Source organism: Cydia fagiglandana, chromosome 4 (genome assembly GCF_963556715.1).
Source record: "Cydia fagiglandana chromosome 4, ilCydFagi1.1, whole genome shotgun sequence".
NCBI classification, from domain to species: Eukaryota; Metazoa; Arthropoda; class Insecta; order Lepidoptera; family Tortricidae; genus Cydia; species Cydia fagiglandana.
This window is the reverse complement of record NC_085935.1, coordinates 15,845,197-15,869,293: the sequence shown is the minus strand read 5'-3', so window position 1 is coordinate 15,869,293 and position 24,097 is coordinate 15,845,197. Positions and strand designations below refer to the sequence as shown.

The following is a 24,097-nucleotide window of genomic DNA, read 5'->3' as shown; positions in this document are numbered from 1 at the left end:
TTTCTCAAATTATTTTGTTTGCGTTATCCCGGCTTTTTGCCACGGCTAATGGGAGCCTGATGGGGTCCGCTTAACAATTATTCCCAGAATTGGCGTAAGGACTCATTTTTACGACAGCGACTGATGCCATCTGACCTTCCAAGTTCCAACTTCCAACCCAAAGGGTACTAGGCCCTTATCGGTTTCCTCAGGATGTTGTCCTTCACCGAAAAGCGACTGAATAATATCAAATGATATTTCGTACATACGTTCCAAAAAACTCATTGGTATTGGTCACGGCCTCCGGATTGAGAGTCGCACGCCCTTTTTTTTCTCAAATGCCCAGCAATCTTGTCAAACTCATGCAGCCGCTAGGGCGATTGTGCACTACAATGCATTTTACTGTCCGGCAGTCCGAGTTTTTTCGGTCCGATATGGCACGCCATTAATTGTATATTGCTTGTGCAGTAAATAGACGTAATTTTACCGTCCGACATTTTACTTTTCCCCATTCCGGACAGTTTTTTTCGGTCCGAGATGACAGCTATGAAAAACCTCTCTTTTAGTAAAGAGACGGACAAATGCACAAGCCAATCATCCGTTTTTTTCATGCCACTGCGCCGCACCTGCGAGTAAAAAGACGGACAAGTGCACAAGCCAATCATCCGTTTTTTTCATGCCATATCGGACCATGAAAACTCGGACTGCCGGACAGTAAAATTCATTGTGATGCACAATCGCCCTTAGTCAAACGCGCCAACAAAGCTGCGAGGGCGACATATTTTGTAATAAAGTGAACATTTTAATACGAAAATAATCTCTCCGAAAGTCCAAAATACATATATGTATGTGTATTATATTGTAACTGAGCTCGAAGGCATACTCGTATTGTATGAAAAAACAAAAATGCACATCATAGCCGCTACAAAACACCCTATCATCACTTGTACCTGTGCTATGTAGACGCTATAGACGATTGTGACACAAGGGAGCAAAATAACATTTTAGCGGAAGCAGTTATAAAGTTGACCCAAAAATTTTTTATTAAGCTATGAGCTTCATCACATATGTTCCTTGAGTAATTCTAAGCATTTCAAGCCTGGGAGGCAATAAGAAATGTGTGTCTACTCGGATTTGTAATGGATTCAAACTTTCAACCCCTTTTTAACCCTGTTAGGGGATGAATTTTACAAAACGCTGAAATTACTTTTCCTGTCTTTTAATAATATCCCCAAATACAAAGATTCAAGTCCCGCGTTCGAAAATTTTTTTGATATCCATACAAACTTTCAACTCCTTTTTCACCACCTTAGGGGATGAATTTTCAAAAACGCTGAAATTAGTTTTCTTGTATTTTAATAATATATCATTTTACGAAGTTTCAAATTCCTAGCTTAAAATAAAACTTGAACCCCATACAAACTTTCATCCCCTTTTTAACCCCCTTAGGGGTTGAATTTCTCAAAATCGCTTCTTATCTCTTGTACACTTTATAAATGTAATCTAGTGTGCAAATTTCAACTTTCTATCTTTTGTAGTTTCGGCTCCGCGTAGCAAAAATCTCCAACCAAATTTTTCACCTTTTTACGTTTTTCTTGTAAAATTACTATGAAATTGAAAAAACAAATATCAGCAATGAATTCTACGTCTTTGGTTTATACGAAAATGATACCAAACTTGCCCTAGTACCCACCAGGATCAGAGTAGACTTTTTTTAAAGATGACGGATGGCGGCCGTCTTTGTACCCCACCCTCCCCTCCCACTTCACGCTAGAAATGCTTAGAATTACTCAAATATCAGATGTGATGAAGCTCATAGCTTAATAAAATTTTTTTGGGTCATGTATGGCAGCGTTACATAACTGACTCCAGTATTTGTATTTACGGCAAGCGCGTACATTTTGAATCCTGAACGAAGCGAAGGATTCTATAATAGAATTCCGAGAGTAGCGAGTAGCTTCAGAATGGTGTCAATGTAATACCATACTCGTAAATGAAATCGGCATCGCCGATTTATATGAATACGATACCAAATTTAAATAGTAAGTAGCTTAAATGTTGTAAGATCACTACACCTTATCCAATGTCCGTCGCCGCGTCAGTCTGTTTGTGTGTATGTATGTTCGTGATAAACTCAAAAACTACTGAACGGATTTTCATGGGGTTTTCATCTATAAATATAAAGTGATTCTTGAGGAAGGTTTAGGTGTAAAATTATTTGTTAAAGTTGTGTGTACTTAACTTGTACGAAGCCGTGGCGGGTGGGTGGCTAGTAATAGTATCAAGATAAAGTTGAGAATACTTGAGAGCAGTTACGTCTTCTTTCACGCTTAATGGCTCCTCTACACGATGGTCCAGCGCCGGCTACTCCAAGGGAAGCAGCCATGCGGTAGAATGAGATAGCAATATCACTTGCTCCCTCTAACGCATAATTGCGTCCCTTGGAGTGGCTGGCGCTGGGCCATCGTGTAGAGGAGCCATAAACCGTAAATCGATTTTATGGTATGGAGATACTTTATGTCCCGAAAAAGGACATCAGGATAGTTTCATTAATCATCATTCACCATTCCACGAAGTCACGGGCACATATAAGTTATAGATACATATTTTAAATGAGAAAGTAACTCTGTCTCTCTGTTATCTCATCACGCTTATACTGCTGAACCGATTTAGATGAAATTGGGTTGGGGATATAGTTTGAGATCCGGGGAAGTTTTTATCAATCATCGTCATCATCATTCCACGTAAACGAAGTCGCAGGCTGAAGCTAGGGGAAATTATTGTTTATGCCGAGCCGGCCGATTTTATGACATAAAGAAGTACAGTAGAGCTTAAATCGGCTTAAAAATATTATGCACCTGAGATCTCGGTAACGTCACGCACAACAACAATGAAGAAACGGAACATTGTAAGTTTGTATTTTGTATTTGTACTGTGACTATCAGTCATAATCATAATTATTTTTGCACCTACTTGTGTGAAGTGCAGAAATAACGAGTGTGTTAGTTGATGGTTACACATGGGTTACACTCATTTATGAAGTAATGTTGTATCTTGATTGGAAGCACGGTGCGTGGTGCGTACTATTATTTATTCTGTGGTGGTACGTACAAAGGTAGCGCGAGTGCTTGCCCTCGCACTTGTGCCGGGTCTACTGAAACATTTCAACGCGCTTTAAGTATGGACACAATCCCTCACTTTGCTTTCCCTTCAAGTCGGGGCAAGATTAGTTTAGAAAGACTCTATGTAGAGTCTTCGTGTAGGGCGTGTCGTGTAAATTTTTGCAACCGCCATGCAGAGTTAGCTTAGTCCGACTAACAACTAGTTGGTTGGCAGATCTAACAACTTGGTCGTAAATGTGGCAATAGCTGGGAATAACCCGATTAAACGTTCGACGAAGTGATTAAACCAAAAAACCGGGCAAGTGCGAGTCGGACTCGCGCACGAAGGGTTCCGTACCATAATGCAAAAAAAAAACAAAAAAAAACGGTCACCCATCCAAGTACTGACCACTCCCGACGTTGCTTAACTTTGGTCAAAAATCACGTTTGTTGTATGGGAGCCCCATTTAAATCTTAATTTTATTCTGTTTTTACTATTTGTTGTTATAGCGGCAACAGAAATACATCATCTGTGAAAATTTCAACTGTCTAGCTATCACGGTTCGTGAGATATAGCCTGGTGACAGACAGACGGACGGACGGACAGCGAAGTCTTAGTAATAGGGTCCCGTTTTACCCTTTGGGTACGGAACCCTAAAAACATATGTTGGTCGCTTTCTGACCGCATCACGGCGCTATCGAGAGATGGGGCAAAACGAAACTTAGGTACCTACCCTAAGGACGGTAATTTTTTTTTATTACTACTTGCCTATTCGAAATTGTATCCAATATAGTTTATAAACAATATAATTTCCACCATCGAATAACTATGTATTACTTCATTACGTAGGTACATAATAAATATTTGTTATTTCGCTATTCGAATGTTGCAAAACAAGATTCCATTTATAAATTGTGCTTTTAGACGGAACTGAATCCGAAAGCGCCCGAAGGTCCGGTGGTTTCACTTACACTTTCTACAAAAATATTCGCCGCTGTGTATAATAGTCAAAGCATGCGAGCTCATAATAATTACCTATTTATTTAGTGTGAACAATCTACACACAGCAGATCGCTTCATCGGATCGTACAGCAGATCTGGTGATTTTGTGGTTTAAATAGATACTAGTGCTAGTTATTTGGGGTCGATCCTCCTCGTTCGAAGACGCCAGGTTTAGATACCTAGTCCATACGGGGCCAAAGTTCTAAGCTGACTCCCGTAGCGTACCATGAGAGGCACCGACCCTTTTGCTAAGGTAAATATTTCTAGGACACAGGTAATATAAATGCGGTTCACATATTATTTTGTAAGCTGAAGAACCCATTTTTGTTTCAGTTTAGAAGGTTGAAATACTGCCCATGTCCATATTTCCTATAATTTACGTCAGAAGACACTTCATGTAACAAAACGATGCCGGTGCAATAGTGCAATATCAGCAGAATATTTCAATCATTTGCTAGAGAATAATTAACAGAAACCCGCATTTAATAAATACCAACGGATTTGAATGGCATGAACGCACTCAATCAATAATTATTTACAAACATTGCATTTTATAATGCGCGTTCTTTACGAGTTCTATTTTTCTAGGACAGAGGTAAGATGGTTCATTAAAAATGTATGAATCAAAGTAACCCTTTAATAGTTTTGACCACACCAGTTCGTAAAGGCTGTGTTTGTACCTACTTCAAAAAGTGACGATTGCATTTTATCGACATGTGTGGCAAAGTAATCTGATGCAAACTTTTAGATGTTTGCTCATGCTAGCTGATAGAATGAACTTAAGACATGCTTTTGAATGATACATATTATAAACCTTAATTTAAATTCGTATCGTAATGTTTTATACATATAGGTACCTACAGTTAGTATTTTCCTCGCGTCGGAGTTCAAAAAAAGTTTGTTTGACCCTCGTGTCTTGAAACCCTCACAACGCTCATAAATTTGTTTTTTTTTTGGATCAAATCGTATTTTAATATCCAATCATATCCAGTATACAGAAGATTAAATATTTATGAATTTCCTTGATTTTTATAACAAGACACCTAGAATTGCGATTACGTTCTACAGTAGACTAGTATATGTAAGGAGTGTGTGATCGAGTATGAGGGAAATGTTGAAAGAAACTAATCTGAAGCGAACAACAATGACAGAAACTGGAGCGCCTGGTGTTGCTGCTAGTGAGGCAACACCCGCTCCCACGGACACTTTCGACACTCTGATATAACCAGCGATAGCTGCACGTTGCTACTATTTACCAACTAGGAGTAATAAGGTAGCAGAAATATCTTTGGGCGAAAATGCCGAAAACATATTTGTAATTACTAAATATGATGTAAGTACCGATTTTGCAACGACGACGATACACGCGCTGATATGAGGTGTTTTAGATAAATGACTCACGGATTTTTTGAACGAGCTGCCCACACTACCTCATAAAATTATGGTCAGTGCTCCGGAGACGTGTTGACTCAATCTTAATTTTAGTATCATAAATATTGCAATGTTAATTCAATTTTAACACCCATAGCTATTATTTAAGTCACGAGATTATAATGCCGTGAAGCAGCTTAAAGCTGGAAACTTTCAATAGCATCATATACCAATTTTCCGCCTTCCATATGTTACCAACTTATCTGCTTGTGCTTATAGTAAGATAGTTACAAATATGAACCTCATATCCGTCATGTTATGAAGACTTGCGTTACCTAAGATGCATAAAATAATAAAGTAAACGTTTGGACGTGGAATGGCCTTCAGCGTCTAGCTAATTCGCACAGTAAAATCAATGATAAAGTCATCATTAAAAATAGTCAATACTGTTCACTGCTTACTGCATTAATAGGCGCTAGTCGATCTCCACCGGTGCTCTCGTAATCTGTGTGCTTATATCCTGTTCCGATTTTACATAATCAAGCAGGGAAAGTAAACCCATATCGTACATAGACAATAACAAAACAAAACAGTGAATATGAAAGTGATATTACCAAGCTCTCGTCATCCTGGTTCATCTTTTTCTCCGCATGGTTCCCGTGGAACACCCGCGGCTACGCCACGGCTACTGTCCAGGTAAGGGACCACACTGCACCATCGCACGTCACAACAACACACCACATTCCATCACTGCATCCGCGTCCAACATATGATCGGTACTGACGTCACACGCTTTCTCGCAGAACACAAGGTTATGTTCGCGGACTCCCGAGCACTACACTAAACATCGAATTAACAGTACACACTGATTTTAATTTTGATGCTTAGTTTCGATCGTCGCGTGTGAAGGGAATGCGATAGTGACGCATGTAACGACTTTCGCGCACGAAGCAACTGAGTGAAGCGGGGCGTCGTGGCAGCGCGGGCGCACGCTCCACGTAACGGCACGAGCCCCCGCCGCGCGCCGCGACCCCGGCAGACCTGCCCTCTCGCACCTTGCCCGCGCCGGCGCCGCCGCCGCGCTGCCTCCGCTTGCTCCACTGACTCCACTCCATCAGCTCCTCTTGAATGCAATGAATAGATATCAATGGGACAATTGATAACAATACTGATTGTTCTTATAACTTAATAAGGAGCTCGAAGCGGTAAACGATGAGCGGGTACATTTGAGATGTTGATTATTCAATAAGTACTATTCAATAGGTATACCACTTCTTAACATTACATAGAATTAAATAGTACTTACTAGTCGTAATCATGGTATTTAAGAAGTTATATTATTATACATGGTATTAATTAGCTAAGTAGGTATGTATGTGGCCCTTTGAAATAAGACAAGCAAAGCTGTTGAGTTTGGTAATTAATATAGCAGTTAATTTCAGTTGAAATTAAGAAGTATTAGAGTTCTAACCTTATTTAAGTATTAGAGTTAGTAGGTGGGTAGTTAAAATAAGAATAACCCTAAATAAAATTAACAGTAATACATATTAGTTCGTGCATAGGTATACCTACAGCAGAGGAATCATGTTACACAGCTCATTGCAAATATTGCTATTTGCATTCATTATTATTTAATTACGTTTATTACCAATACATGACTACATGAGCGATCTGTTATAACATTTTATATTATAGCATATTTATTTTAACCATACCACTAACTTAGAAATCAATATTTGTGACAGGTAAACACACAAATACTTTAGGGGCATTCCATAAAAGTGTCAGGTACTTGACGCTATTTTTTAGGGTCAAAGGGTAAAAACGGGATCCTAAACAGGGTAGTCAAATTTTTTGTATTTATTGTTATTACGGCAACAGTAATACATCATCTGTGAAAATTTCAACCGTCTAGTGACTCTAGTGTGCACGGTTTACGAGTGCATGGTGACAGACAGACGAACGGACAGCGGAGTCTTAGTAATAGGTTCCCGTTTTTCCCCTTTGGGTCAAAATAATTTTTAAGAAAAAAAAACCGACTTCCATGGGGGCCGGTGAAAGATTATTGTAGATGGTACACTACGTAGAAAAGGAGGTAAAACCACCCACTTTTCTACTAGCATTTCGCTTCTGTAATGGCTCCTCTACAGGATGGGCCAACGCCAGCCACTCCAAGGGTCGCAGCCATGCGGTAGAATGAGACAGCAATATCACTTGCTCCCTCTAACGCATAAATGCGTCCCTTGGAGTGGCCGGCGTTGGCCCATCGTGTAGAGGAGCCATAAGGGTCGTAGTTCTAGCCTAACCTAACCCACTTCTCAGATAGCAGTTCGGTTCTGTGAGGATCGCACTTCAAACCTAACCTAACCCACTTAATGGCGCATGCGGTGCGGTGTACGGGGGTTTAAGCGGGAAGGGCTAGTAAGATTGGCATCATCATACTTTATTTAGTGATTTATTTAGTTAAGGTATCATAGTGGTTTTCCGGGTCAAGGTCCGGGTCCGAGTCCGGGTCCGAGTCCGGGTCTGAGTCCGGGTCCGAACCGGATCCGGGTGTGAGCCCGAGTCCGGGTCCCAGTCCAAGTCAAAACCGAAATTCGTAATCACCAAACGTGTACCAAGCGTCGTTGAAGAGTTCTGTTCTGGTCATCATCAGCAGTTCCACTTCATCAAATGCGACAGTTTTTAATGTAAATGCTTGTTTTTATGATGAAAATACAAAAAAATCTACACGTATGCCATTAATATTTGAGGAGTTCCCTCGATTCCTTATGGATCCCATCATCAGAACTCGAGCTTGACAAAAATGTGGCTTAAAAACTTAACTTGTTTAACAAACATAACGAAAAGGAAAAATCGACAAACGTGAACTATGCGTCGTTGAAGAGTTCTGTTCTGATCATCATCAGCAGTTCCACTTCATCAAATGCAACAGTTTTTAATGAAAATGCTTGATTTTCTGATGTAAATGCAAAAATCTCTATACGCATGCCTTTAAGATTTGAGGAGTTCCCTTGATTCCTCATGGATCCCATCATCAGAACTCGAGCTTGACAAAAATGTGGCTTAAAAACTTAACTTGCTTAACAAATGTAACGAAGAGGACAAATCGCCAACCGTGAACTATGCGTCGTTGAAGAGTTCCGTTCTGATCATCATCAGCAGTTCCACTTCATCAAATGTCACTTTTTTGGATGTATATGCTTGATTTGTTGATAAAAACCCAAAAATCACTATATGTATGCCTTTAAGATTTGAGGAGTTCCCTCGATTCCTCATGGACCCCATCATCAGAACTGGGTTTTGATAAAAACGGGACCAATCTGTATGCATATACATTCAATCAAAAAAATAATTTTCAAAATCGGTCTAGTAATGACGGAGATATGGAGTAACAAACATAAAAAACAATAAAAAAAATAAAAAAAAACATACATAGGCTGCTACTTATGTATCCGGAATGGGCCACTTACTGGAACTATATTAAAAATATATATATAACATATAAAAATGGAACTCTTTGGAAGCAAAATACAGTTTGTTTCACATGTCTATCAATTGGTTTTACATTGTAGCATTATTTTTAAAAATTCTTTGTTGCCCCGTCAACGGATTTAATTGTGAAAATTTTCGTGTAGATGTTTTTTTTACGATGTTCGGAATGGATAAACTCAAAAATAGTGCATGGATCGACTTTTTTCGACTTTTGGGGAGTAAGTTCCATCGAAGGTCAATGTTTTAGTGAATAAATTGTGGTCCTAGTATATTACGGTATTTACAGTAGGACGAATTTAAAAAAAAAAACACTCAAAATCGGCTGTCATCCCACAAAATATAGATACTGTGAACGAGCTCATAATGCAAGATGGTTATAGTACATATCGCAAGATAGAGGCATCTCATGGCAATAATATGACGAGCATTTGTAAGATATAACATGAACATTAGGTTAAAAAAAAAAGAAAAACTCGCGAAAGAAAGAGTTCTTGCCTACAAAATGCACGTCTTGTATACCAAGATCAGAATGGAAAAAGTGCTATGAAAAGTCGTTTCAACATTTGCAAAAGTGCATCATTCATCTTGGTGGACAAATACAAAGGCAATAAAACCATTTATAACTATAGATATTTCTTATTTTTTGTGTTTCCGGATACATAAGTAGCAGCCCTCGTACAACCGAATTGATAACCTCCTTCTTTGAGATGTGGAAGTCGGTTAATAAAATAAAAATTAAGTGGGGCTCACATACAACAAACGTAATTTTATTGCCGTTTTTTGCGTAATGGTACGGAACCCTTCGTTTGCGAGGCCGACTCGCGCTTGACCGGTTTTGTTTTTAAACTTAGAGATAATCCCCTTTTAAATAAGGAAGTGGTATCGAATTTAAAATAGGCTATCAACCTCCCGGTGGCCTGGAATTACGGTGTTACGGAATCCGAGACTCCCGCATTTTCTGTGCAATATTCTGCAGTCCCGGTTTCCCAGAGTCTGAAGTCCCTGAATTACGGCCTCACAGTACGAGTCTCAGTTTCCGAGTGTCCGGCATTCCCGGCGCGCTCATTCTTTCTTCCGTGGGCATTCCCATAATTTCAGTATCACGTAATCCCAGAGTCCTATGCCCCCGGAATTCTATTGTTAAATCCCGGGTTCCTAAACTCCTGGATCTCCCGTGAGACCCAGGATTTTAAAACCCCGTAACCTTGAGTTCCAGAGACTTGGTGTCTCGGAATTCTGGAGTTCCGAAATCTCTGTGTTCTGCATTCTATAACAATAACGAAAAATCGCATACCCATTACCCGGAGTCGAGGGATCCCAAATCCCGAAGTCTTGGAATTTATTGTCAAGGAATCCGGAAATCCCGGCGGTTTTGCCTAAACGCAACCACAGGATCAAAAATACATATACCTCGTTTTTTTTAGCATTAGAAAAAAGGTAAACAATCTTGATGTGTCTTTTAATTGAAAAACACATTTTAAAAATAAGTTACTGCAAATATGTAACAATTATGAATCTAATATGATCATTTATATTCTTCTACTTTCATAAGTAATAGTTTTTGGTTTTTAAAAGCGTTTTTCAATTAAAAGACATGTCAAGATCGCTTACCTTCTTGCAAGTTCTTTCTAATGTGAGTATTATATTCTTTGTTTCTAATGCTAACTAAATAAATGCATACATAAATACACGGAAGAAAGAATGAGCGCGCCGCGCTCATAAATACAACATAAATGTGACTTCGTTCAAAGATTGGCGCGTCCGTGTCAACGGAATGGCCAGACGTAAACTTTTTTAATCATTTTTTAATATAAAGTTCCATTCCACTCTCATTCTTTCTATTCGTTCAATTTCATTCGTTCATTCGCATCTTTGTGTTTCGTGTCATAGCGGTTTTTAGTCAATTGTCAATCTTGATTGATAAAATTTGCCTATTTATTCGTGTTTTATTAATTTCGTGTGTCCGCTATCCGCATTAGGTGGCACACTTCGGTCGGTGTTTACTCCACGAATCTTGAATTTTACGTGGCAGTTGTACTAAACACAAAAGCCGCCCGCGCCAGAGTTTAGATAAATTTAGGTTAAGCTAGATTTTCTACAAAACCTTGAATAAAATCTCAATTAACATTATATCTTAAGTGTCTCATGAGATATATTTAGTATATTGATATGACCAGTACAGTGGATGATGGTGCTGAACATACAGCTAGAAATGATTTGATAGATCATGCCGGTGATGGTGATAACTCTGAAAACAATGGAACAGCGCCACCGGTTTCTATTACTCAAGGCGAGGAGCATGCTTCCGTCGTGGCGGCACATTACAATCACCTCGAAGAGAAGGGACTGAAGGAAAGGTTTAACTCTCCTATATTTTACTTGAGAAATTTTAACAATTGGGTGAAAAGTGTTCTTATACAAGAATATACTGATAAAATAAGGGAAAAAGATTATGGAAGACCGTTAAGAGTTCTCGACATTTGCTGTGGAAAAGGTGGTGATTTAAGTAAATGGCAGAAAGCTAGAGTAGAACGTGCAGTGTTTGCAGACATTGCTGAGGTTTCAGTGCAACAATGCCAGACGCGCTATGAAGACCTGCGGCGCCGCTGCGGGCGGCTCTTTGCCGCGGAGTTCATTGCTGCAGACTGCACCAAAGATACTTTGAGGGACAAGTACCATGACCCATCAATCAATTTTGATATTGTCAGTTGTCAATTTGGACTACATTATAGTTTTGAGAGTTTAGCACAAGCTCGTAGAATGTTGACCAACATATCTGAGTGCTTGAAACCAGATGGGTATTTTTTTGGAACTATTCCTAATGCTTATGAAATAGTGTCACGAGCACAGAAATCACCTGATGGAGCTTTTGGAAACAAAATCTACAACATTAAACTGCTGTTTGACCCGAAGGAAGGCTATCCATTATTCGGAGCCAAATATGATTTTCATTTGGAAGGAGTAGTAGACTGTCCTGAGTTTCTGGTCAATTTTCAATTGTTTGTTAAACTTGCCGCAGAGCATGGCTTAGAACTTGTTTACAGTGCTGGGTTTGCAGATTTTTATAAAGACCACTGTGAAAAATACAAAACACTGTTGAACAGAATCATGTGTTTTGAAAGTTATCCTGCACCACCTGGCAAGGAGCTTATCGGAGAAGAGACTGATTATAATCATGCTAAAGAACATTGGGAACAAATGGAGAAGAAGTCTGAGAGAGATAGGATTGGGACTATGAGCCAGAGGGAATGGGAAGCTGCAAGTAAGTTATGGCTACCGGTCTGATAACTCATTAGCTATGTATACCTGTTTGATGTCTTAGCAAACTAGTAAAATATTTGATTTTAGATTTTTTTTTTACATTGCAATAAAATTGAGATTTATTTAATAAGATATCAAACATAAAAAAAAATTATATGGAAATAGTGTTAATAAAGGATTATCATTAAGATAAATATAAATCAAATAAACAATGGGTTGTTGAAGATATATTTATACCCGGATAACTTATATATTTTTTGTTTGTTACAGCTATCTACATGGCGTTTGCATTCAAAAAACTGAAGAGTACTTGGGACACCAATGGAAAACCAGTGTATAGCAAAAGTTCAGCAGATCAATCAAAAAGTAAATGACAAAAGGTGATGCATTGACCTAATTCGTAATGAATGATTGATTTGTAATGATTTGTCATCTTATCCTACTTATTTAATTTCTTGAAAATGCCTACCTAATCTGACATTTTAAATATCGTATTTAAGCAAAATATGAATTAACTAGATATTGATTATTGAGCATTCAATGCATGGTTATATCAGGTATATGGTGCTATTAAAATCATCAGTGCCTGACATGAGAACTGAGAACACTTATGATATTTTTTATTGTAACAGTAAGCTTCTCTACTAGGTATCAGTATTTTTATAAATACTCCAATAAGTATATCAGAAGGCAGAAATTGGTAAATATAAAGCTATTATAATATCGTTTGCTTAGGTATGATATAAAAAATGATAATATGTAATGTATCAAAACAAATTTTTTCAAATGCATCATTGATCTGAACATAACTGGGCATACTTGGTTGTTTTTTTTATTTTATGTGACCAGTTCTACAATTATATGAATTGATACCCTAAATACCTTATGTTTAAATTTATTCCACGAAACCGTGGCGCGGCCATTTTAGCGATGTGACGAGTCCACTTTTTTTCAATTCGAATCATTCGAATCGATTCGGCCACTGATCCGAGTTGAAATTCGAACTGACTCGACTCGACGGTTTGCGTGGTTCGCGACAAGGTCACGGGCCGCGGAGCCGCAAACGAGTCAAGCGGCAGTTGTTGTAAACAGAACCTTCAGGGCACCGAATTAAGGTTTATTTTTCAATGGCTATACTAGCAGTGAACTCGACTCGGGATGGCGAATCAAGCGGCAGTTGTTGTAAAAAGAACCTTCGGGCTACGGAATTAAGGTTTATTTTTGAATGGTCATAGTACCAGTCAACTCGGATTGAGACAGCGAATCAAGCGGCAGTTGTTGTAAAAAGAACCTTCGGGCTATCGAATTAAGGTTTATTTTTGAATGGCCTTAGCGTAGCGTTGACTCGGCTCGGAGAGTTGGCGAATTGGCGATTCATGCGGATCGGATACCAAGTTACCAGTCAGTTTAGTGGCCTAGTTGATTCGGATTGCCAATAGTCTTGATTCGAATCAACTCATCTGTAGGTTGATTCGGATTATTTGAATCAGATAACTCGACTCGCCCATCGCTAGGCCATTTCATTTACGCTACGTCTTACGTAGGCGAACAACGCGCGAACGCGGCGCGGCGCGGCGCGGCGAAATCAATCCTTTGATGCCCATAGAAGTGTCCTACGTAAGCGATCTCGTTGCGAACGCGGTGCGGCGCGATTTGCACGCGAATGTCAGGCGGCGCGGCGCGGCGGCGGCCGCTTTCGCCGCGCCGCGCCGCGCCGCGTTCGCGCGTTGTTCGCCTACGTAACGCTACGTCTTACGTAGGCGAACAACGCGCGAACGCGGCGCGGCGAAAGCGGCCGCCGCCGCGCCGCGCCGCGCCGCGCCGCGCCGCCTGACATTCGCGTGCAAATCGCGCCGCACCGCGTTCGCAACGAGATCGCTTACGTAGGACACTTCTATGGGCATCAAAGGATTGATTTCGCCGCGCCGCGCCGCGCCGCGTTCGCGCGTTGTTCGCCTACGTAACGCTACGTCTTACGTAGGCGAACAAGATGGTAGGTGGGAAGATGGTGTCATGGAGCACCTGGTTTTGTACCCTTGTGTACCCTTCAACGGCCAAGTCACACAACATTAACTATAATAATAAAGAAATCGCAGTAAGGAACCTTAGACTTGGCACGACTTTGTCTAGATTTCATTACTTTTTAGAGATAAACAAGCAGCTCCATCGAGACTTGGCTAGTTTTTTACAGAATGTTTTTGGTGGGATTTCACTTCTTTTTGTAGAAACCCCCTGGCACTGATTAAAATAACCGACTTGGTTTCATATTACATCTCAAAACTTTTTTGTAGTAAAAGCGTTGCGAGACTTGCACCTTTTTACATGTAATGTTTTTGATGGGATCTCATCTCTTTTTGTAGGCAGTCCTTCTTTTCGGGTACTCATACCCATACTATGTATACACATATCATAACTAAACATATCTTCATTCATACTCACATCGTACATCGTAGTGTACCTTTACTTTACCTACTATTTGTAGAAACTGCAACAGTAACTTTGTAATATCATGTATTTATATGGGATTACAAACTTACTTATGCAGTTCTTATATCTTTAAAACGTGACTGATATTGCAATATTTTTAGGTTTTCCCTTTATGTGGCCATTAAACCCTAACTCTGTACCAAATTTCAGCTCTCTGAGTTTATGGGAAGTACTAGTTCTATTCTGATGATCATGAGTGAGTTTCATAAATGCGAAACTTTGCTTTCGCTTAACTTCGGAACTAAATGACCTACAGACTTGAAATTTTGGATTTTAAGTATGTGATTATAGCTTACTGGATGACCAAAATTTCTGCGTTCTGGTCTTATCCAGAGGTTCTTTAATAGGGGCCTGAAAATGCGGCGAAATGGTTCCAGTAAAGGATGGTACGGCAGTGTTTGCTTCGCGCTTGACTTGGCGGGGGCACTGCCGTGCCCCCCGATAGACTTATAATATATAGAGACGGTCTCTCAGCGAGCTGTCACTGTTGCCACTTCTGTTTAGTGTACGATTAACAATTTAACACCACCTTGCTGTAGCCATGTCGATAAAGTAATATCGATAAACTATCGACATTTCTTACAATTTTAATTTTACTTCAAAGGTTTGACGATATCTAAAATGAACAAAAACGTTTTTATTCTTTATTGTGGTTATCAGATCACAATTTTATCGTCACGCCCCAGCAGGGAACCAAGGGAAAGTTCAGAATATAATTAAAATACATATTAAATACCTACTAAGATATGTGTTCCGCAATAATTGAAATATTTTATTATATTCTAATATATTTATTATTCATTAGCACTTCAATTATGTATATGTTTAACGAAGATATTGAAGCTTCAATTAATAGCTATTTCGTTCCGCTGTGTAGGGTTTATCGATATATAACATGATTAAAATCGACTTTTCAAATCCCTAAAAGAGCACACATACACGTTTTTACGCACACATACACAGCCTGGATGCATCAAAAAAGGCAACACTTGATTTGAAGTTCACCTTGTCAACAGTATGGTTGTCCTTTTTTGATAAATGGCATTTTTAAAATAGCGAGGAGAGCGAAATTATACTAGTTGCTGCGCCGTCAAAGAGAACAGAAAGCATAGACTTATAATATATAGAGACGGTGTCTCAGCGAGCTGTCACTGTTGCCACTTTTGTTTAGTGTACGATTAACAATGAGGCCCACGTTGCTGTAGCCATGTCGATAAAGTCATATCGATAAACTATCGACATTTCTTGCAATTTTAATTTTACTTCAAAGGCTTAACGATACCTAAAATGACCAAAAACGCTTTTATTCTTTATTATGGTTATCAGATCACAATTTTATAGTCACGCCCCAGCAGGGAACCAGGGGAAAGTTAAGATATTTAATTAAAATACATAAATACCCCCTAAAATAGGTGTTCCGCAATAATTGAATTCTCCATTAGAATTTCAATTATGTTTATGTTTAACGAAGATATTGAAGCTTCAATTAATCGCTATTTCGTTCCGCTGTGTAGCGTTTATCGATATATGACATGATTAAAATCGACTTTTCACATCCCTAAAAGAGCACACATATACGCTTTTACGCACACATACACAGCCTGGGCGCATCAGGAAAGGCAACACTTGATTTGAAGTCCACCTTGTCAACAGTATGGTTGTCCTTTTTTGACAAACGGCATTTTTAAAAGAGCGAGGAGAGAGAAATTATACTAGTTGCTGCGCCGTGAAAGAGAACAGAAAACGTTGGGCCCTTGATAACATAGACTTATAATATAATAAAGACGGTGTCTCAGCGAGCTGTCACTGTTGCCACTTTTGTTTAGTGTACGATTAACAATGAGGCCCACGTTGCTGTAGCCATGTCGATAAAGTCATATCGATAAACTATCGACATTTCTTGCAATTTTAATTTTACTTCAAAGGCTTAACGATACCTAAAATGACCAAAAACGCTTTTAATTCTTTATTGTGGTTATCAGATCACAATTTTATAGTCACCCCCAGCAGGGAACCAAGGGAAAGTTCAGATATTTAATTAAAATACATAAATACCTCCTAAAATAGGTGTTCCGCAATAATTGAATTATATTATTATATTATAATATATTCATTATCCATTACCATTTCAATTATGTTTATGTTTAACGAAGATATTGAAGCTTCAATTAATCGCTATTTCGTTCCGCTGTGTAGCGTTTATCGATATATAACATGATTAAAATCGACTTTTCACATCCCTAAAAGAGCACACATATACGCTTTTACGCACACATACACAGCCTGGGCGCATCAAGAAAGGCAACACTTGATTTGAAGTCCACCTTGTCAACAGTATGGTTGTCCTTTTTTGACAAACGGCATTTTAAAAGAGCGAGGAGAGAGAAATGATACTAGTTGCTGCGTCGTGAAAGAGAACAGAAAACGTTGGGCCCTTGCTTGATAATAATAGCTACTTTACAAGGTATTAACACATTCACTGCCAAAAACACGCTAGATGTGTTCATTTTGAATTGGAACTGGAGCACTTGGCACCAAAAGTGTTTTACCTAGAAAGAAACAAAACATTCTGTCAACTTTACTAAAAATGTTGCCAGTATAAAATATAATCAAAATAAGTCATTCACCTGAAGTTGTACTCGCTTGCTTCAGTGACCGGCTGGGGCGCATGCGTATTCGTCATTTCACTACACTTAGAATTTGCGCTGTCTGTTGGCTCGGCCACACTTCTCATGTAATCTCTCTCATTATTCGGGCCAACGTTGAGTATACGTAGGCAAAATGAGTGTCGAAAACCCTGTTAGCGACAATGATTGTGAGTCAGTAAGTATGCAAATCATTTCCAATTATTAATCTAGATCATATTGTTAAGTTATTGTTGCCTGTTATGCTGTAGATTATCTTATTTACTGGTGGACACGACCCGTGAAGCAAAATTTTCTAAGTCCCAATATGGCGTCAACGACTAAGTCCCTGAAGAGCGAAGCGTCGGTTTATAAAATTTACTGAAAAAATGTATTATTCTTATCATTAGTGAGAACTCTTGTTTTAATTTCATACATGAGAATTTATTATTCGTCTTTTTAAGTGCTTTTTAGTATATACGTCAAGAAATTCGCTTATTTTATTCGCAGGGAAAAGTAAATGGTAATAAAACTGAACACGTGAACGGTATCCACAACGGTTATAGTAGTTCCGAGAAGCACAAAAGCAGCCACAAGTCATCGAGCAAGGACAAGCATCGCGACAAGGACCGCGACCACAAGAGCTCCAAGCACAGCAGCAGTTCGAGCAGGTTAGTTTTCTAGAAAGTTCGCAACACGCTGTTCTACTATACCTACGTGGGAAAAATCATTGTCATGGCTTTTTTAATTTATAGAGACAAAGATAAAGAGAAGCACTCCAGCAGTAAGAGTCACAGCAGCTCCCATAAGTCCTCAAGCAAAGACAAAGACCGAAGTGATAAAGATCGCAGTGATAAAGAGCACAAAGATCGCAGTGAAAAAGAGCATAAAGATCGCAGTGAAAAGGATAAAGAACGCAGTGACAAAGATCGTAAAGACAAGGACAGGGAGCGCAGTGACAAGGACAAACACCGCAGTGATAAGGACAAACATAGGGATAAAGACAGGAGTGACAAGGACCGGAGCGACCGGGATAAAGATAAGCACAAGAGTAGCAGCAGCAATGGTGAAAAGAAATCGTCATCCTCATCTAAAGACAAGGACCGGGAGCACAAGAGCTCCTCTTCATCAAAAGATAAAGATAAGGAACACAAATCAAGGGACAAAGATCGTGAGCGTGAAAAGGACCGACACAGAAGTGACAAGGACAAGCACCGCAGCGACAAGGACAAACATCGCAGTAGTAAAGATAAAGACAAGCATAGGTGAGTTTCATCTTATTTTTACATATTTGTGTATGAAAAATAATTAAAAATGTAGTTGATACAACTTATTTGCCAGGTTCAAAATTTAATTCATAAATCATACTGTTAGACTAAGGGAAGTCTGCAACGATTTTGATAGCACATGCAGTGCCAGGGTTATATATTACCTATGGCATCATATGACAGCTTATGTCAAATGTCAAACAGTTCAATTTCCAGATTTTACAATCATCATTTTTAGTTATGAACAATAATATGCCAAATTTATATGTGTTAAAATGGTTAGAAGAAATAGAATCTAGGTATGAATTATTACATCATAATTGTCACTATGGTAATTACCTCATTTTGTTGCTGTAATCTATGTTACATGTGTTAACTGTGCATTTTCTCCCTAGTTCTAGCAAAGAGAAAAAGAGTAGCAGTGAGAAACATGAAAAAATTAAGGCTGAACCCGAGGCTGAAGATCCGTTGAAGATTGAGCCAATGCAGGTATAACATGTTACTAGTTGTTTGTTGCTAGTTCAGGGGTCGGCATACTTTTACTGTACAAATCTTGAGTTTTAGGAATGTCAAATAACCAAGTCCTATAAAGTGATATTAATTTGGGTTTCTTGTAGAGTGGCAATTGCAGGTCCAAAGAGCCGCATGCAACCCCTGTGCTATTTAATTACAGCTTATTTTACTCGATCTTGTTATTTATACTTAAACAGATATTCTTAAAATTATATTTTTATGTTTTGTGCTAGTTGGATGAACCAGAATTAAAAAGTGAAGTTAAAGAAGAGCAGGAAAGTGATGATGGGTATGATGCCAGTGCTGTCAACAACACAACTGCCTCATCTTGTGACTATTCCCTGTCGCAGTTTAAAGATGAGCCTCTGTCCGAGCTACCTCCTGAGGAGGAGAGTGAGGAAGACACTCCACTGGTAAGTTAATGCCTTTTCATATAGTACATAGGCTTATTTCTAGTTGTCGGTAAAGTACTTAACATGGAAGAGAGCTTCTATCTGTGGTCTTAAAAATCCATGACATAGCAACCACCAGGTACCATAACCCTCTGAGACCCTATAAATTTTAATAAATATTCTACCATCTATTTTGAATCTGTTTGTGTAACTAAGGGTTCCAAACTCAAAATCTGCTTGATTAGCGTAAAAGACGCTAGTTGTTCTAGATCTGCTGTATGTTAGATTACTTTCTAAATACTTGATTACTGATAAATCAATTATTTTTACACAGTCAGCGCGCATAGCACCTAAGCGTCGGGCCCCCAGTGAGAGTGATGATGACACTCCATTGACCATTAGGAAAAAAACTAAGAAGAAAAAAGTTAAAAAAGGTATGTTTTGTACCTTATTATTATTCTGATTAGTCTTCCTTTTAGGGCACCCGCTAGACGGAGCGGATTAACTAAATATTGTATGAGCAACGCTATTAATTGGCGCGGACGCGAGTGACGGATTTTACATATAATGGCACTCGCGTGCGTGCGCCCGCTCCGTGCACCCGGGCCAGCCAGCCGGCGCCCTTATATTCCTGATTATCTTTCTATTGACTTTGCAATTGGTCATAGTTTAATCAAATTCAATACTGACAATGTAAATCAACTATATGAACAATGACTTACTATTCTCTGTGAAGTCACTAATTATGTATTCATTATGACGAATTTATATTTATTAGTTTTGTCCTTTTTTCTTAAATAGAATCTGGTTACGATGAGGAGATGTCAGAAGATGAACCAAAACCTAAAAAGAAAGCAAAGTCAAAGCCAGTTAAAGTTAAAGCTGAGCCTGAAGAGAGCACCAGCCCCACGAAGCGGAAGAAGAAACAAGAAGAGGAAGGGGAGGTCTGGAAATGGTGAGTAAATATCGTTAAAAACTGCATTTGACAAAATAATACCTAATACAGTAGAACCCGCGTAATACGATCACGTTTAATACGATTTCCCGCATATTACGCCGGTCCCTGCAACTTTAAGCCTGTTTTCATACATTTTTTCACGGTTAATACGACTCGCGTCCCGCTTATTACGCCATCTAAAATTCCTGTTACGCACCATCTGGACGTTTGTGTTATTGAAATAGGTAACCGTCGTACGGTCGTATTGTTATGCAATACACCGTTAGCCAATATTTTTTAATGTGTTACTACCTACTAGGGCTTGCATTCCGGAATTCCGGAATCTCGGACAAATTTTCCGATATTACAATTCCGGAATTGATACAACTGAATATCGAAAATTCCGGAATTGGATTTAAGTACTTTTTTCAGGTTTTAATACGTTTATTATTGAAAATTGTTAAGAAACTACACTATACTGATGTTTTTTGTTGTTAATAAGTGCCTCTTAGTCATTCAGTGGCCTATAGTATGGGTATATTTTACTTTTCGGTTTGATAAAGCAGTGGGACAATATGGGCTCATAAAAAAAAGCAAAGTGATTTACTTGCTTAGAATAGTCAGAATAGTCTCAATCCTACATGAGCGAATCTTCGATTTAGATAGAAGGTTTTCTCTATCAAGGATTTCGGATCCTGTAGAAGCATATAATATATGATATTCTGAATCATAATTAGGATCTACAGTCAGTTTTTTTTAACATTAGAAAGAACTTCGCAGAAATAAGCTTGTGGAACCAAATCCGGCACTTTTAGCGGTAACAATTTGAAGTAAATTATATGTATTGACCATGCTACATTACATAATTTAATAATTATTAACAATTAAAGAGCCTGATAAAAACTGCACGCTTGCTTCTGTGGAGTTCTTTCTAATGCTAAAAAAACGAACTATAGGAAGGAAAAAGCCAAATTTCGACCTTCAACTTCTTAAACAACACCACTACGTACTATGTTACGAAGAGTAGGCTGATTATAGAGCTGTTATATTTAACTATTTTATAAAATTATCCATTGAATGGTTTGCTAGCAACTAAATTTTCCCCGAATAAATACCGCGTATCATAGAATTGAATAAAAGTAACCATTTTAATAAGGTGGTAAAAAAGAGATGAAATTATCTGTAGTACTTCAAATTAAATATCTTAAACAATATTAACTGTTTTCAACAAATCTAAAGCGACTTGGAATATTATCAATAGTACTAAAACCGTTAGCCCTAAGGAGAATATATCCTGTATAAAACATAATGACAAGTTGATAACGGACCCTCAATTAGTCGCGGAGGAATTTAATGATCATTTTGTAAATCAAGTGAAATTTATATCTAATTCTAATAATTACAATAATGCTCTGACAAATAATAATTTACATCAACATAGTACATTGACATTTAATTCATTTCGGTCCTTATTCATGCAACCAACAAGTCCGCAAGAAGTTTTAAACATAATATATTCGTTAAAAAATAGTAACAGTACTGGTTATGATGGAATATGCACCAAAGTCATAAAAAGAGTTGCACATATATTGGCATACCCTATCAGTTATATTATAAATTTGTGTATAGAACAGGGCATCTTTCCTGAAAAGTTGAAAATCGCAATTGTGCGACCTCTCTTTAAAAAAGGGGAAAAAGAAAATATGGACAACTACAGGCCAATTGCACTTCTTCCTATTTTTTCTAAAATTATTGAAAAAGTGATTTGCAATCGAATTAGCTTGTATTTTGAATCTAATAACCTATTTGCGCAAGAACAGAAGGGATTCCGCAAAAACAAGTCAATAAATATGGCTATTTATGATTTATTACAAGTAATAGTGACAAATATGGATAAAAGACAACCTGTTTGCGCTCTATACATGGATTTAACCAAGGCATTTGACTTAGTTGACCACAATATTTTAATGCAAAAGTTATATAGCTATGGAATACGCGGCAATGTCCATGACTTGCTAAGGTCATACTTATCTGATAGGAGACAAGTAGTACAAATAGATTACTTAAGTTTAAAAACGAGATGCGAAGTTACTCTTTCATCAAAATACAGAGAAATTAGTCGTGGTGTTCCGCAGGGAAGCGTATTGGGTCCATTATTATTCCTCATCTACATAAACGATCTGCCACAGGCTGTTGACTACCCAATGGTTCTCTTTGCCGACGACAGCACGGTTATATTGACTGGTGAAGATCCACAGACATGTGAAGTCAATATAAATAAAATAATACATTGGAATTAATAATAAATTGGTTAAATTGCAACAATCTACATATAAATTTAGAAAAAACTAAAATTATGAATTTTTACCAAAGAACGAATAACATGATTAATAATATAACTGTGACATATAATAATAATATAATTGAGGAAACTGATAATACGAAATTTTTAGGATTAAATTTGGATAATAAACTGACGTGGAAAACCCAGATTGACACTGTATGTAAGAAGTTAAATAGTTTTTCATATGCATTGTATAATTTAAATAAAGTTGTAAGTCAGACTGAGGTACTTACTGCCTATCACGCATATGTAACAGCTAGATTGCGTTATGGTATCATGTTCTGGGGTAACTCAACTGAACGAGAATTGGTGTTTATGGCTCAAAAGAAGTGTCTGCGTTCTGCTTGTGGACTAAAGATACCTGACTCATGCAAACCATATTTTATTAATTTGAAAATATTAACTGTGCCATGTTTATATATTTTTGAAATTGCTATGTATGTCAAATTAAATATTAATCAATTCCCTTCTTATAATAGTGCGCGACAGGGACACAAAATTTCATATCAGCAATCAAAAACAGCCTTGCGTGCAAAAAGTGTTTATGGCATGGCACCCAAATTGTATAATAAGCTATGCCTTTATTTAAGAAATATTTGTTGGACTTTTTGGCACAAAATGCTTTTTACTCATTGAAAGAATATTTAGACTATATGCCGCATATTTTATAGTATAATGTAGTATTTAAATATCGTGACTGTATTATTTTTGCATGCTGCATGGTAGGTCATAAGAATCTAGTCATAGTTTTAGGTAATATTCAATATTTCTATGCCTATTCAGGCAGGATGTGCTGTTCAGAAATTGTATTTTACATCTTTATTGTACCTACCGCATTCAAGAAATAAATAAATGATTATTATTTCTTCTTCATTTATTTATTTTTCTTCTTAGGCTAGGTCATTTATAACATGAATATAAAAGTAAAATACAAAAACACATAAAAAACAACAAAAAATAAGTATAAACACATTATAAAAAACCTAACCTAGGGTGCCGCCAGCAGCGGGGCAGGGCCCAAGCTGCCGGTGGTCAGGGCCGCAGAGAGAGGAACCGGCGGACTATCCGCGCCGTGTCCAAGATCACCGCCTTCTGCATCTGACCCTTGATCCAACCACCTAGCGAGAGTCTCTCAAGATGTCGGTCGAGACTCTTCGCTATTAGACCGTTCACTGAAACGACTATCGGGACAATGATCGTCGAATCAACATCCCACATAGCGGTTATCTCGTGAGCCAAGTCTAGGTACTTACTGGACTTGTCCTTCTCGGCTTTCACGAGATTCTCATCATGGGGGATGGTGATGTCAACGAGCACGGCCC

At 38.2% G+C, this 24,097-nt stretch overlaps 3 protein-coding genes across 4 annotated transcripts in view; 2 read left to right on the top strand and 1 right to left on the bottom strand.

Moving 5' to 3' along the window:
* LOC134663892 (ral guanine nucleotide dissociation stimulator) overlaps nucleotides 1-6,399 on the bottom strand; it is a 55,252-nt gene extending 48,853 nt beyond the window's left edge. For both annotated transcript variants that reach the window (XM_063520427.1, XM_063520429.1), the window contains exon 1: nucleotides 6,069-6,399. In XM_063520427.1, coding sequence (XP_063376497.1) covers nucleotides 6,069-6,092 — 24 coding nt within the window. In that variant the 5' untranslated portion in view covers nucleotides 6,093-6,399. The remainder of the gene's footprint in view (nucleotides 1-6,068) is intronic.
* A 4,443-nt stretch (nucleotides 6,400-10,842) lies between these two features.
* On the top strand, nucleotides 10,843-13,089 carry LOC134663878 (mRNA cap guanine-N7 methyltransferase). Its single transcript, XM_063520401.1, has 2 exons — nucleotides 10,843-12,211; nucleotides 12,481-13,089. The coding sequence occupies exons 1-2, from the start codon at nucleotides 11,119-11,121 to the stop codon at nucleotides 12,582-12,584; spliced, it is 1,197 nt and encodes a 398-aa protein (XP_063376471.1). The 5' UTR covers nucleotides 10,843-11,118; the 3' UTR covers nucleotides 12,585-13,089.
* Nucleotides 13,090-17,360: 4,271 nt separating this feature from the next.
* LOC134663887 (DNA topoisomerase I, mitochondrial) overlaps nucleotides 17,361-24,097 on the top strand; it is a 24,372-nt gene continuing 17,635 nt past the window's right edge. Inside the window, exons 1-7 of the mRNA XM_063520413.1 lie at nucleotides 17,361-17,520; nucleotides 17,832-17,992; nucleotides 18,077-18,586; nucleotides 18,985-19,078; nucleotides 19,336-19,515; nucleotides 19,829-19,928; nucleotides 20,296-20,449. Coding sequence (XP_063376483.1) covers nucleotides 17,479-17,520; nucleotides 17,832-17,992; nucleotides 18,077-18,586; nucleotides 18,985-19,078; nucleotides 19,336-19,515; nucleotides 19,829-19,928; nucleotides 20,296-20,449 — 1,241 coding nt within the window. The 5' untranslated portion in view covers nucleotides 17,361-17,478. The remainder of the gene's footprint in view (nucleotides 17,521-17,831; nucleotides 17,993-18,076; nucleotides 18,587-18,984; nucleotides 19,079-19,335; nucleotides 19,516-19,828; nucleotides 19,929-20,295; nucleotides 20,450-24,097) is intronic.